The sequence below is a fragment of the Phocoena phocoena genome, chromosome 20, assembly GCF_963924675.1.
Source record: "Phocoena phocoena chromosome 20, mPhoPho1.1, whole genome shotgun sequence".
In the NCBI taxonomy this organism is placed as follows: domain Eukaryota; kingdom Metazoa; phylum Chordata; class Mammalia; order Artiodactyla; family Phocoenidae; genus Phocoena; species Phocoena phocoena.
The window spans coordinates 46015123-46028781 of record NC_089238.1 but is presented as its reverse complement, the minus strand read 5'-3'; the positions used below and the strand labels follow the sequence as shown (position 1 = coordinate 46028781).

The 13659-nt window shown below is 52.1% G+C and overlaps 1 protein-coding gene and 2 non-coding genes across 3 annotated transcripts in view; 2 read left to right on the top strand and 1 right to left on the bottom strand.

The window, feature by feature from the left end:
• The window catches only part of VAC14 (VAC14 component of PIKFYVE complex), a 97915-nt gene extending 84835 nt beyond the window's left edge, over positions 1–13080 (bottom strand). Inside the window, exons 1-3 of the mRNA XM_065898714.1 lie at positions 12702–13080; positions 560–710; positions 89–256 (exon numbers count right to left, since the gene is read on the bottom strand). Of these exons, the coding sequence (XP_065754786.1) occupies positions 89–256; positions 560–710; positions 12702–12805 (423 nt within the window). The 5' untranslated portion in view covers positions 12806–13080. The remainder of the gene's footprint in view (positions 1–88; positions 257–559; positions 711–12701) is intronic.
• TRNAG-GCC (transfer RNA glycine (anticodon GCC)) lies at positions 3427–3497 on the top strand. The gene has a single exon. It is a non-coding gene; the product is annotated as a tRNA-Gly (tRNA).
• On the top strand, positions 4092–4162 carry TRNAG-GCC (transfer RNA glycine (anticodon GCC)). Its single transcript has one exon. It is a non-coding gene; the product is annotated as a tRNA-Gly (tRNA).
• Positions 13081–13659: the final 579 nt, after the last annotated feature.

Here is a 13659-nt window from a genome sequence, read left to right as displayed (position 1 = left end):
GGGAAAAGGGAGGCCAGCACTCAAGGTCCTGAAAGGTCAAGTCAGGTGTGTTGGGTGAGCTCAGCCCAGTCGAGTGAGGAGCGGTCACCTTGCTCAGCCCGTCAAAGAGCACATTGAAGTGGGGCAGCACAGCGCCTCGGGCCACCTTGACGATGTTGTAGAGGGCCTCACACGCGTAGTAGCGCAGCCTGCTGTCAGCATCATTGAAGCAGGTCAGCACCGGCTCAATCAACTCCTTCAGGTAGAGCCCCGAGTCCTGCGATGGAGTAGGAGCAGAAGCAGCTCAGAATGGGTCAGACCTCGGGGACCCAGCCCTTGGCTCCCTTGGAGACGCTCAGACCCTCGAGTGAGGGCTGGGCTGAAAGACCCTTTGCAAGTCAGCTTCCTGGGATAGGGATCACGCCCAGGACCCTGGGTGCAAGGCCACAGAGCCAGCCTTCAGGTCTGAGATGTGGAGAGAATGGCAATAAAGAAATCACAAGTCTGCAACACCGTGCTGGGGCTCGGGGGTCAGGGTCAAGGCCCTGGCTAGTGTGTACGTCCCTCCAGAAGGGCTCACCTTGCCCAGCGCGATGGAGCAAGCGGCCAGGCCGATGAGGCCCCCTTTCCGGCTGTGCGGGTGCTGGGACAGGGCAAACTCCTGAGACAGCGTCTGGATCACATGCTTGATCTGCACGGTGTTGTTCTGGGCCACGAACTCCCGGACCAGCCTGGAGAGGAAGCAGAGAGGGGCTGCAGGACCAGCCTGGAGAGGAAGCAGAGAGGGGCTGCAGGACCAGCCTGGAGAGGAAGCAGAGAGGGGCTGCAGGACCAGCCTGGAGAGGAAGCAGAGAGGGGCTGCAGGACCAGCCTGGAGAGGAAGCAGAGAGGGGCTGCAGGACCAGCGGGATCAGGCTGCTCCTCCTGCTGCCGGCTCTGGGGCCCGGGGCTGGGGTGAGGGGGGGAGATGACCTGTTTAGAAAGAGGAATTGGGAGTCAGGCATCTCGGGGCAGGGCTTTCCCAGTTCTGCTGCTGACTGGGAGGCGTTGGCTGGGTCATGGTCCTTTCCCTTTTCTGGGTCTCCACTTCCCTTTGTCTATGACAGAATGAAGAACAGTGGGGAACAGTGTCACTTCTGGGAATCTGAGAGAATGCAAGTGAATGTCCTGCTGGGGCCCCAAAACTGTAGTGATCCACCGTCTTCATTCAATACTTGCTCAGTGTTGCAAGCACCTCATGCACCCAAGTGGTTCTCTGTGTCTGTGTCATTGTTTCTGGGGACGGTGCTGAACTGGGCCTACATCCAACAGGGAAGATCCACAAACAAACAAGGATGTGTAGCAACATGACACAGCAATACCACAGAAGCAAGAACGCCGCAGGTTAAGTCTCCCTGGGCTGACGGGGAGGTGCCATCTGAGTCAGATCTTAGAGCCATTATAGTAGGCCTTTTCCAGGTAAAGAAAGGAAGGCAGGGAACCTCAGGCACAGGGAAGAGCCTGGCTAAAGGCGGGGGCCCCGAAAAGACATGGTGTATTTAGGGAAGGGTGAGGAGTCCAGTGTGTGGAAGGGGTGGCTGGGGACAGTTAAAGGAAAAGACAAGGGCTTCCCTGGTGGTGCAGTGGTTGAGAGTCCGCCTGCCGATGCAGGGGACACGGGTTCATGCCCCGGTCCGGGAAGATCTCACATGCCACAGAGTGGCTGGGCCCGTGAGCCATGGCCGCTGGGCTTGCGCGTCTGGAGCCTGTGCTCCGCAACGGGAGAGGCCACAACAGTGAGAGGCCCGCGTAAAACACACACACACACACACACACACACACACACACACACACACACACAAAAGGAAAAGACGAGCCGGTGAAAGGTTTCCAGCAATGGGGTGACAGATTTCTGTCTATGTTTTGACCAGAGAGGCTGCCTTGGGTGGGGGTGGCATGGTTTGACAGAGGGAGACCGAAACATCTCCAAGGGAGAATACCGCAGCTATCAGGGTCAGGAAGAGGGGCCTGAAATATGGCTGAAGCAGTGGGAAGCAGCAGGGAGAGGGGACAGGGCAAGAAGGGTAGAGACGCCTGCATGGTGCCCACCTGGGGGGTGATGCTAGCAGGGAGAGGGGGTCTGAGGGAGGCAGCGCCTGTGGTCACCCTGGGGGGATGCTCCCAAGGCAGGCCCTGCCCGAGTGGAGGGGAGCACAGGGAGGCCCAGCTCTGTCAGGCACCAGGGTCTCCTTTCAGAGCCCAGTGGACGTGAAGATACTCTGCCCTTCGGAGGCTCACAGCATCTCTGCAGTGAGAAGCCTCATGAGGGCCAATGGTGGCATGAGGGGCCCCGATAACCACTGGGAGCTGCGGCCTGGGGCTCACGGACATCTTCCCAGGAGTGGGAACTGAGCTGGACCTTGGAGGAGGCAGAGACCCTGAGAGAAGGAAACAGGTGTTCTGGGCAGGAGGAAATGTGTGGGCAAAGGCAAGGAGAGAAAAATAGCCAAATTTGCCTGGGGTCCAGAGAACAGGAGGAAATCAACTGGGATGAGCTGGCCTGGCAGCTCAGATTCAGGGGAAGGGATCTCACATTGTGGGTAACAGGGAAGCTGTTTACGGGTTTTGAAGAGATGGTCAAAGGGTGTTTTAAGAAGCCATGAGATGGATGGGAAGGGGGAGACTGTCCCATCATAAGGTGGGAGGGACTACGACCCATGCAGCAGCTGAAGGTGTGACGAGGGACGCCTAGAGATCACAGACTTTTCAAAGTAGCTGCCTGGACTCATTGCCTAATTGCTCTGTGCCCATCACAGCAGGTACACTGCTCGCCTATGGCATAAATGGGGGTCTCAAGCTGGCTCAAAGAATTTTAAGGACAGTCAAGTCCAAAAGGTATTAATTAGTTTGTGTGGTTCCAGATCAGTGTCAGGAACCTGCTAGTAATTAGCGTTGTTTAACTAAATGTGCTGTCCTGTGAGGCTGTGACCACTCCTGTAAAAAGGCTGTTCAATGGGGATTACAGGGCTTGATAAAGATTCAATCCCGCAAGTCATAGGGGGCATCTATTCTGTGCCTGGGACTGTGGCCACAGGTGAATCAAACAGGCCTGACTCCTGAGCTGGCGGATGTGGGAGCAGAAACAGGGATTCCAGGAAGGGGCTATGCAGGTGGTCTGTGAGGGCCCTCTTGCTTTGATCTTTATAGGGTGTGATTCCACCAAGCCCACCCCAGGGGGCTGAGGGCTGTGGATGAACCAAGGGCCTCGGGAGGAAGCCAGTTCCATAAGCGCCCCTCCCTAAGCAGCGTAATAAGGCACAGCAAGGATGGCTCTACATAAACCGGCTGTATTCTCAAACAGAACAAACCAGCCAGACAACGCCCAGTGATGTGTCAGAGCTCTCTGACTGTCATGACAGACACAGCCTCTTGAGGAAAGCCCTGCAGGTGTGCCAGAGAACAGCCAGAGCATTGGTGGTTCAGTGGTAGAATTCTCGCCTGCCACGCGGGAGGCCCGGGTTCGATTCCCGGCCAATGCAGTGCTGCTTTTTGGCCTCTTCCTGGCAAGCTCCCCCGGAGATCCTGCTGCAGGATCCAGCTCCTCAGTCACGCCCAGCCTGCAGCAGCCAAGGGTGCTGCGAATCTCCGAGTGCACTTCCCTGCTTCGTGAGCACGAACAGCAGCTGGCTTCTCCACAGAGGCACCACCACTGGCTGCGGGACCCTTCCCCCGGTAAGGGGACTCCTGCTGCACCCCCTCAGCCTTGGCCAGTCTCCAGCAGGAAGCTGTGCTGAAGCCTGTGAGCTGTAAAACAGCTCAACACACCACGTGAATGTGGAATGGGAGGACCCACACTTCAGAGAGGAGGAAGTCCCCAGAGTCTCAGTGGGCTTTTTGCTACTGAGAAGGAACGACTTGAGCTCTACTTCCTGTCCTGACGTCTGAAGGCAAATCAACTTCTCACGCACACACGTAACGCACACACACAGCCTCCTCCAGCCTTCTCTCCTGCTCTGGAGCCTAAGCCTCTGCCGTTGCAGCTGTGCTGATGTGGCCTTCCATTCTGTGAATCAGCGTACAGACAAGACGACTGGGGTTAAAGGGAGGTGCTCACACAGCTGTGCACAGCTGGAGCACTGGTGGTTCAGTGGTAGAATTCTCGCCTGCCACGCGGGAGGCCTGGGTTCGATTCCCAGCCAATGCAGCAGCAAACTTTTTTATCATCCTAAGAGACTGGATTTGACATTTCACACTGCCTACAGCATTGGTGATACAGTCTGAAAAACCTAGAATGACTTTTTTCTAGCCTGAGTTTTCCACACCTGTTTCCTAACCACAGAGACCTAGATCTTGTGTCCCCTTGTTCTTGAGGAGTCCAGGGTGTGGGGATCACCAAAACCGCTGCAAGCAGCTGTGCCTCCCCGCCTGTCCAGACAGGCTGCCCGGGGACTCTGACTACGATGCCCCGGGGGAAGCCAGGCCGTGTGTGTTTCTGCTCCGTCGGTGTTAGAGCAGCCCTGAGAGTGGGAGTAACGACATTCATGAGGCTCCAGCAGGGCAGCAAAGACCCAGCCCTGCCAGCAGGGCAGCCCGACCTGGAACTCCTCGCCTGTCTCCTTGTTTCAGGTCACAAACGGTCCCTGAGCCACCGGAAAGGGCCCTCCTTCCCACTTGAGAGACAGCAAAGGGCATGCATTCCCTGCCCCTGAGGGGCTCTCTGCCAGAATCCCGTGGAGGGGAAACAAGAGAGGCCTCAAGGACTTTCATGCAAAACAGAGAAAAAAAACCTGGTGAGGACAGTGCAAGGTGAGGAGGGGGCAGGCGAGAAAGAGCACAAGCGGCAGCTTTCGTGGGGAGGGAGTGAGGTGTGGCTTCATGAGGGTCAGCTTTTGAAAGGCGTTCTGAAAGATCAGTAGGTGTTCATTCAGGGTGAGGAAGCCCGGACAGAGGGAACAGCATGAACAAAGGCTCAGAGGAAGGAGAGAGGCACTTGGATTGGCAGCACAAAGGACACAGGTGGAGGAGACGTGGGTGACAGGGCCAGAGAGGCTGCGCCCACTCACGTGCTTGGCAAAGGAAGTGGCCTTTGCTTCTGGTGGCCGTGAGCAGCCACGGAAGGTACGAGTGATCTGCAGCGGTGGGTGGTAGGGATTCGAACAGCGTTTAGGGAACTCTGAAGACTGCAAAGGCTGACAGAGACCAAATGGTGGGAGAGCGTGAGGAATGGGGCACTAACGACGGGTGACAGCGGGCAAGTGTAACAGGGTCTCCTGAAGGGGGAGGAGATGGGCAAGGGGAATATCTGTGTTCAGCACCCCCTGACATTCCCGTTCGCTCTACACCAGCTACAAGGTCCCCCCACCCCGAATCTTACCAGGACGCAACTCAGGGCACCCCAGGCCACTACAAATACAATGGCCTATTCAGTTCCCGAGGGCCTGGAACCCCAAGTCTCTATCTGCTCTTGGAGGAAGAATATTATCAGTGTCCAGGAGATCGAGACAATGACAAACAGTGGTTCCCTGTGGAGGGAACCCTGAGAACATGTTCTCACCAAAACCACCAGTTCTCAGAGCACTGGGCCTGGCCCTGTGGGTCACCCCTGGGGCCACAGCAGGAAGACCTGTCCCACGACCCGAGCCCACGCTCTCTACCTGACAGTCAGGGTGATCAAGACAGGGCCGGCTCACCTCTGCAGTCTCACTGCTCAGCTGCCCAGCACAACTTTCCTCTCCAGTAAGGGCTTCTTACTGGGCCCTGCTATGCTACTCCTTGGACACTTCCTGTCCATTCCACTCCATGGGGAAGCTCCCGCTCCCGTCCACATCCTAGCCAGCCGTAAGTCCAGTTCACATCCAGCCCCCTGCTTTTCCCGACCATCCCAGGAAGGACCACTCCTCCTCTGAACGCTGAAGGACTCGGCGACCCCGCAGTCTGTGCCCAGCACTGCACCATGGAATGTCACGGGTTCTTTCTCACGTGTTTCATGTTTCTAGCTCCACAGCTCCAGGCCAGAGTCCCTGAGGACAGACTGGTGCCACGATTCTCTGCCTCTTGAGCGCCAGCCCTCTCCCCGCGTCTAGAGCTCCCCACACAGTAAGTGAGGAATCAGTAAGCATCTGCCCAGGGATCCATCTGTGCCGGCGGGCGGGGCCGCAGGGCAAGCTGTAGGGAAACACGGGCAAAGCCCCACGCTGCCGTACTGGTGACAAGGCGTGGCCTGCTCATCTACACCTAACCTGTTGGGTAAATCAGAACTGTACTTGGACGGGCCTAACCCCTAGTTTACTATTGAAGTTAGGAGGGACAAAGGGCACCACTACCAGGATCTCAAAACGCACACTGAGAAGGACCAGGTCCCCAGGGCCGTGGCTGGGGACAGATGCCGATGCCAGGATGTGACTTGACATGCGTTTGCCTAGGGGTGAACCAACCCCTTGGGGGTGCCCCAAATAGCCCCCGTCAGCAGGACCTGGTCTCTCCACAGGGCACAGGCAGAGAGAAAAAGCAACTACAAAGGGAAGCAGAGGAAGTGAAGTTTGAAATCCGGGCATCCCCAGTTCCAGGCTAGTGTCTCTTCAAAAGAACACCCCGTCTCCTCTTTCATCTCCACGTTGTGAGCCACAGCTGGGGGATCTCAACTAGTTCTGAAGTTAATATTTGGCCCAGATCACAAGTCCCAGTGACCTTTGCTGACATTAGGGTCACACGCATCGCTGTTCTATGTCCCAGAGAAGAGATCGGCTTCTGCTTCATTTCTCTAAAAACTCTGGCTGACGAAGTATCCTCTAGAGATTGCTCAGAGCCTCCATTCTGAACTAGTCAGAGGTGTCGCAGGATGGCAGCAACACCCATTCCCCAGGAGGCACAACGCCCAATGCTGGCCAACTCCAAGCTCTCTACCCTGCTCTCAACTTCACAAAGTGCCACACCGACTACCCTGTCCCTGATTGAGAAGGAGCCACAGACAGGCCAGGATGTGTCTTTCACCCAAGGAGAACCTGGGGCCTCGTCTCAGCAACAAAACCACAGCCCCGCACTGGGCCCCTCGGCCTCTGTAACGCAGCTCGGGGACAACCACAGGCTGCATGAGGACTGGGGAGCTGACCACTTCCCAGGAACACACTCTAAGTATTCCAGGGGTTGGTTATCCCTCACAGCAACCTCCTTCTGTAGTTATTATCATCTCATCATTTAGATTTGAAACAGAGCCTCAGGGAAACCAAGTTCCTTTCTTGAGGTCACAGAGGATCTGAACCTTGGCACCTACAAAGCCCAGGCCCCCTCAACTGTACACCAGTTCCTCCCGCCCATCTTCTTAAAGCACGTCAGCTGCAAAGTGCACACACCCAATTACAGAGGGTACTTCCCTGGTGCAGAACTCAGGTCCCAACTGAAGTGCAGCTTTCTCCATGCATTTTTGCCACTGTCTAGTGTTAGACATCTCTGAAGCATTTCTCCACCACACACAAGTGTACATACAGATGAAGTACATACTTGAGATGTTGAAATGAAGGTCTAGGGCTGGTTTTCTACCATTAAGGCAGGAAAGAAGTAACCATTTGCTGAGCACTTACTACATGCTAGGTAATGTGGTGGATGCTTTACACGTGTTATCTCATTTAAACCTTAAAATAAGCCACAGAGCTAGGTACTATAATACCCATTTTACAGATGGGGGGAAATGAGGCTCAGAGATGTTACGAAACATACAAGGTCACACAACTTATGGATGGGAGGTGCAGAAATCAAACCTAGATTTTTCTGACACCAGGTCTGAAATCTACCACGTTACATTATCCTCTCTTCAAACATCAAAGCTCCCACCTGTTGGATGCCTACTGGGTGCCAGGCACTTTACACACATTATTTCGTTTAGCCCTATCTCATTTCATGTGTTGATGTCCAAATTGCCCGGCCAGGAGGTGGCGAGGTTTCTGCCATTGCACGCACATTCCTATGTGTTCAGAGGAGCCAGTCTTGGCTGTGGCTTTGTACTATTTTTAGATAATTAAATAAAATAATTCACATAATGTGTTTTGTACTACATATGCTCACGTAACAGTATTAGTGCAAAATCAGAATCAAACCGTGATGTTATACACACCTAACAAGATCATATTCATTCATTAACTGTTGACTGAGAACCTGCTTTGCTCCTGGCTCCAAGAAGGACAGAAAGATAATCCAGAGTTGTGTTTATTCCTATGCTGTAAAAATTCCAGGCTGGACTTCGGGCTGCCATTTTTTTCTTGACAAGTCCAATGAACCATCCCAGTCCTCTATGTAACACGCTGTAATCAGGCAACATATCCAGGCAGTGATTTCCCAAACAGAAGCTGGCAGGCAAACATCTCCTCCATCTGCTTTGCTGAGTATTTAAGTAACCTGGTTTCCACTTACTCACTACTCTCCAATAACTAAACAGGAAAAGCGGAACATCTGCCTCTGAGGAAAGGCCCAAGAGTTAGTTAAGTAGCAAAATATACTGAGCATCCACTGGGTATAATCAGTGGAAAAACTGTAAAGGAGACAGCAGGAGGCATGTTTGGATCTCAGGTGACAATAGACCACTGAATAAGTGCTTCCCTCAACTGTAACACAACCTACAAGCACTCTTATTTTTTAAAATTGAGATATTATTCACATGCCATAAATTCACTCTTTAAACATGCACAATTAATCCAGTGAGTTTTAGTATATTCACAAAGCTGTGCAAGTGTCACCACAATCAATTTTAGACTTTTTTTAATCATCTCCAGAAGAAAACCTGTACTCATTAGTAGTCACTCATTTCCTCCCAACCCCCCTCCCCCAAGCCCTAGGCAACCACTGATCTACACTGTCTCTGTGGATTTGCCTATGAATCCACACAAATGAAATGATACAATACGTGGCCTTTTGTGGCTGGCTTCTTTCACTCAGCATGTTTTCAATGTGCAGTTTTTTCTTTTTAAGATGAGTTAACTGAGGCACAGAGAGGTTAAACCCAAGGTCACAAACTCAAATGCTTACAGGAGCCAAGAAGGAGACACAAGTGAGAAGGCCAAGGGAGGTAAGACAGGCTGTAGTGACCTTCCCAACACAGGAAGCAAATTGGGGAGCCCATGTCCTGGCTGGGGGAAGAGGGTGGGCCCCTGGGTCCCCTACTGCTACATGGGAATGTGGGCCGCACAGAGCCACATCTTCCCATTCTTTAATAGAAGCCAGAAACCTGAACTTCACTGTGAAATTTCTTGATTTAAAATATCCTGCAATCCAGGCCAAACCAAACAAACAGGTCTGCCGGCAGGACATAGCCCCTCGCTGCTAGTCTGTGACCCCTGGATAAAGCAAGCTGCTGGGTGGAATACTGACCCACACTCCAAAATCTGCCTGAAGTCACTTGGTAATAAACAGTGTCTCCCTACAGAGGTGGCAGGCTCCAAAAGGCCAGGTCAAACTCAGCAGTTCAACCCTGATCTGATCACAGAGCCCCAGGGATCCCGGCTCCCCACGCCACCCTCCCCACCCTGCCTTCCCCAGCAGGCAGGGACTCATCCCTCAGGAGCTCTGATCCTGGAGCCCCTCCTTGGGCTTCGGTGTTCTCAGGGCACGGGGCCTGGGCACCTCCATGTGCTGGCTTTGGGAACTCAAAGTTCAGGAACACCAGAGACTTGCCAGTGAGCCCATCCCTGGTCACCACGAAGGGCATCATCTCTCCCAGCCTGCAGTGAGGGCCCTGTCACCGCAGCGAGGGAGCACCCACCACACTTATCAGAACGCCTGCTGGCGTTTCTCCCCCACGCTAGACTCTCCCGGAGAGCAGGCCTGGGGTCTCACCATCCCTGTCCTCGGGACTCATCAGGGACTATAACCCCTGACACCCAGGGCCCGCAAAACCTGCCACAGCCATTCTAAAATCTTAGCCTCAGGGCCTTATCCTTGAGAAAGCTGTGTGGGTGTGTTGGAGCCAGGCTGTGGGGTAAAGGCTCTCCAGGACTGTGCACAGCAGGCTCACACATTTAGCCATCAGATCCTGGTCACCTAACACAGCCTGGTCTTGAGAGTCTAGAGTCTGGGGTCCTTCAGTCGAGCCAAGCATCCATCTCTGCATTTTTAGTGTCTGAGAGGCCTGTCATCAAGATAAAACACCCTCCTCTTATTAGGAATTTTAATCCCTCACTCCAGCACCCCATGCAGTACTGGTTCTGCCACTCGAGCAGACAGATGCTTTCCAGAAAACAGGAAGTGGCAGTTAAAACTACCATTGGGGTGTTCAAGTATGACATTTTATTAAGTATTTGTCTCCCTTTTGGAAGGGAAAACCATTCATTGTAATGGGGAGGCCTTTTGAGACAGAAGAACCTGAGTTTTTAGATCCAGGTTCTAGCTGCAAAAGCTTGGGATGATTCCTTACCCTCAAGGAGCTTCTGCTTCCTCATCTGTGAAATGGGGTAACACTACCTAGCTCATAGGGCAGCTGCGTAAAATAAATGAGATGAGGGATGTACAAGGGCCAAATCCTCCTCCTCCCAAATAAGGCAGACAGTGTTTTACACGTGATCACTTTTTAAAATGATCAACGTTATGGACTGAATTGTCCCCACCCCCACCCCCCAGTTCATACAAACCTAGTGGCAGTATTTGGAGATAGGGCCTATAAGGTAAGTAATTAAGGTTAAGTGAGGTCATATAGGTGTGGCCCTGATCCAATAGGATCAGTGTCTTTATAAACAGAGACACTAGAAAGCTCCCAGGAGAAGCACAAATAAGTCCCTCTGGCCCTGAGCAAGTTGTGAAACACATACTCTGAGGAACACATCAAATAGGACACTGGTCAGGGGACTAAGATCCAGCAAGCCACAAGGTGCAGTCAAAAAAAAAAAAAAAAAAGAAAAAGAAAGTGGTGCTTGATGAGAGAAGCAGCTAGGTGGTTCTGGACATACTGGATGTCAGAGCTGAAAGGGAGGGTCCTTTTAGTAAAATCCAAACCCTTTAGCCGAGGAGGAAACTAAAACCCAAAGCAGTTAAGGCAGTGGTTCTCAACCGGGGTGACTGTCCGTTCCCCAGGGGACATTAGGCAGTGTCTGGAGACATTTTTGGTTGTACAAGTGACAGAAAACTACTGGTGTCTAGTGGGTAAAGATCAGGGATGCTGCTAAAAACCCTATAATGCACAGGACAGCGCACCACAACCAAGAATTATCTGTCCAAAAATATCAGTAGTGCTGAGGTTAAGAAACCCTGAGTTAAGGAATTTGCTGGAGGTCAAAGAATGAGTATCACACAACAGACTAGATTAGAGCTGTACAAAGCATTCTGTAGTGATGGAAATGTTCTACAATCTGCACTGTCCATTATGGCAGTTGACAGCCACATGTGGCTATTGAACATGTCAGATATGGGCAGTGTGACTGAGGAACTGGATAAAATTTTTATTTTATCTTCAATAATTTAAATGTAAATAGCCGCCCATGGCCAGTGGCTACCCTATTAGAGAGGGCAAAACTACAATCCATATTTCCTGACGCCCAGACTGGCATTCTTTCAGTTTCACAGCCTGCCTCTTTCTACTCTTTTGAAATTACCCACCCACCAGACTTTATCACGATTTGGCTGGAAAAAAAGATACAAATGTAAAATAACAGCAGAAAAACCTTAATGTTCGCAGTTAAATACCTTGTTTTATAATTAAAAAAAAAAGGAAAATGTCAGATCATGGTTACAAATACAATGGAACCCCGTTATCCAGTTTCAGTTACCAATGGTCAACAGCAGGTCAGAAAATATTACATGGAAAATTCCAGAAATAAACAATTTCTAAGTTTTAAACTGTATGTGGCTCAGAGTGGTGAGATGAAATATTGTGCTATCCCACCAGAACATTAGTCACCCTTCCTCCAGCATATCTATGCTGTATATGATACCCACATACTTAGTAGCTTCTGGGTTATCAGATCGACTGTCGGTATCACAATGCTTATGTTCAAATAGCCCTTATTTTACTTAATAATGGCCCTAAAGTGCAATGCTGGTGATGCCGGTCATTAGGATATTCTCTTACTGTGCTTAAACTTTACCATACATACGTATGTATGGGAAAAAACATAGTATATATAGAGCTTGGTATCATCCAAGGTTTCAGGCATCCACTGGGTGTCTGGGGACATATCCCCCACAGATTAGAGGGTACTGCTGTACGTGTAGTAAGAGTGCAGAAACAAGAATAATTCCTTCTTTCACTTTCAGGGAAGCGTGATATGACAGAGATAACAGCCCTTCTGAGCCTTGAGGTTTTGGCTTATTTCTCCACTTGGTCAACTTACTGTCCCTTTCACTTCTCAGAAGCTGGGTAAGAAATGAGGCAGATCAACATCCTTAGCAAATTCTCATGCTTCCTACCTCCCTCCCATCAGAGGTCACTCTCTGATTTGCTTGTTTGCATGGAGACCACACTGAGGACGCACCATGTGCCAGGCACTGTGCAAAGCACCACGCATACATTTCGTTGCTTCGTTCTCACGGTAGCCCCTTCGGGGTACCAGGAGGTTAAATAATTTGGCCCACGTCACACAGTCAGAAGCAAAGCTGGGACTGCCAATCTCCTGCTCTTAAGCACGGCCCTAAGGGCCGGAAACCTGGAATAGCAACACTGGCTGCAAAGGCGTGAGGAGCTGCCCGGAAGAGCGGGACCCCTGCAGAATCAGAACGGAGTCCCGGCTCCGCTCTCCACGACCAACCCGGGTGCCCGCGGCTCTTACTTCTCGATCTCCAGTGCTGCCACCTTCCGCTTTTCGTAGAGCTTGTCATTGAGGGCGCGCACGATGTTGGGCGTGAGCGGCGCGAAATCCTTCTCGGGGTTCATGGTAGCAGCTCGGGGCGTTCCCCGGAGCCCCGCGACTCCTCAGCCCGCGGCAGCCCGGGCCGCGCCGGGGCTAGGGGAGTCTGCGGCTCCGCGCTGCCTCCGGCGCCGGCTCATGGACCACGCCACCCCGGGCCTCCTGTCTCGCTCCGCCGCCGCGCGCCGCCTCGGAACCCGGGCCTGGATCCCGTCTCCGTACCCTGCCCCTGGCCGCCAAACAGCTCACGAGAACCACTCCCAGCCAGCACCTGCCGGGCTCATGGTGCAGCGGCCATGTTACTCAGATCAGGTGACTCTGCACCGACTTCCGCCTTCCGCCGCTAGGACCCGCCCTTCGCCAGCCACGCCCCCACACGCATCCGCAGGTGGATTAGCCACGCCCCCACAAGGCTCCACCTTCTCCCATCACACTCCTGCTTGTAGACCCCCACGGTTTGAGGCTTGCTTAGTAGGGCGTGAATACCATGAACTCCACTGCCTGCACGTGGTAGGCTTGGAACATGGTGGGCTTCTTTTTGTTCACGTTCCTGAGAACGAAGGGGCTCTTGGAGCCTGACTCGGTTAGCATAATTTATTCTATATCTACTGAATCCACTACTTCATCCACTGCTTAGTCACCAGCCGGTTTCTCATATGCCAATGATTCCCAAATTAGAGTAACACCATCTTGATTTTCGCCATATCCTAGCCATTTGTACTATTATTTAAAAAATATTTTCTCTAATCAACGAACTTAAAAAAATTTTTAATTCCTACTTTAGCCTTGCTCATGCCCTATAATCATGGGTTTGAATAGTGATATATATATTTCTAAAACATATTAATAAATTGCAATTAAAAACAGAATAATCTGTCTA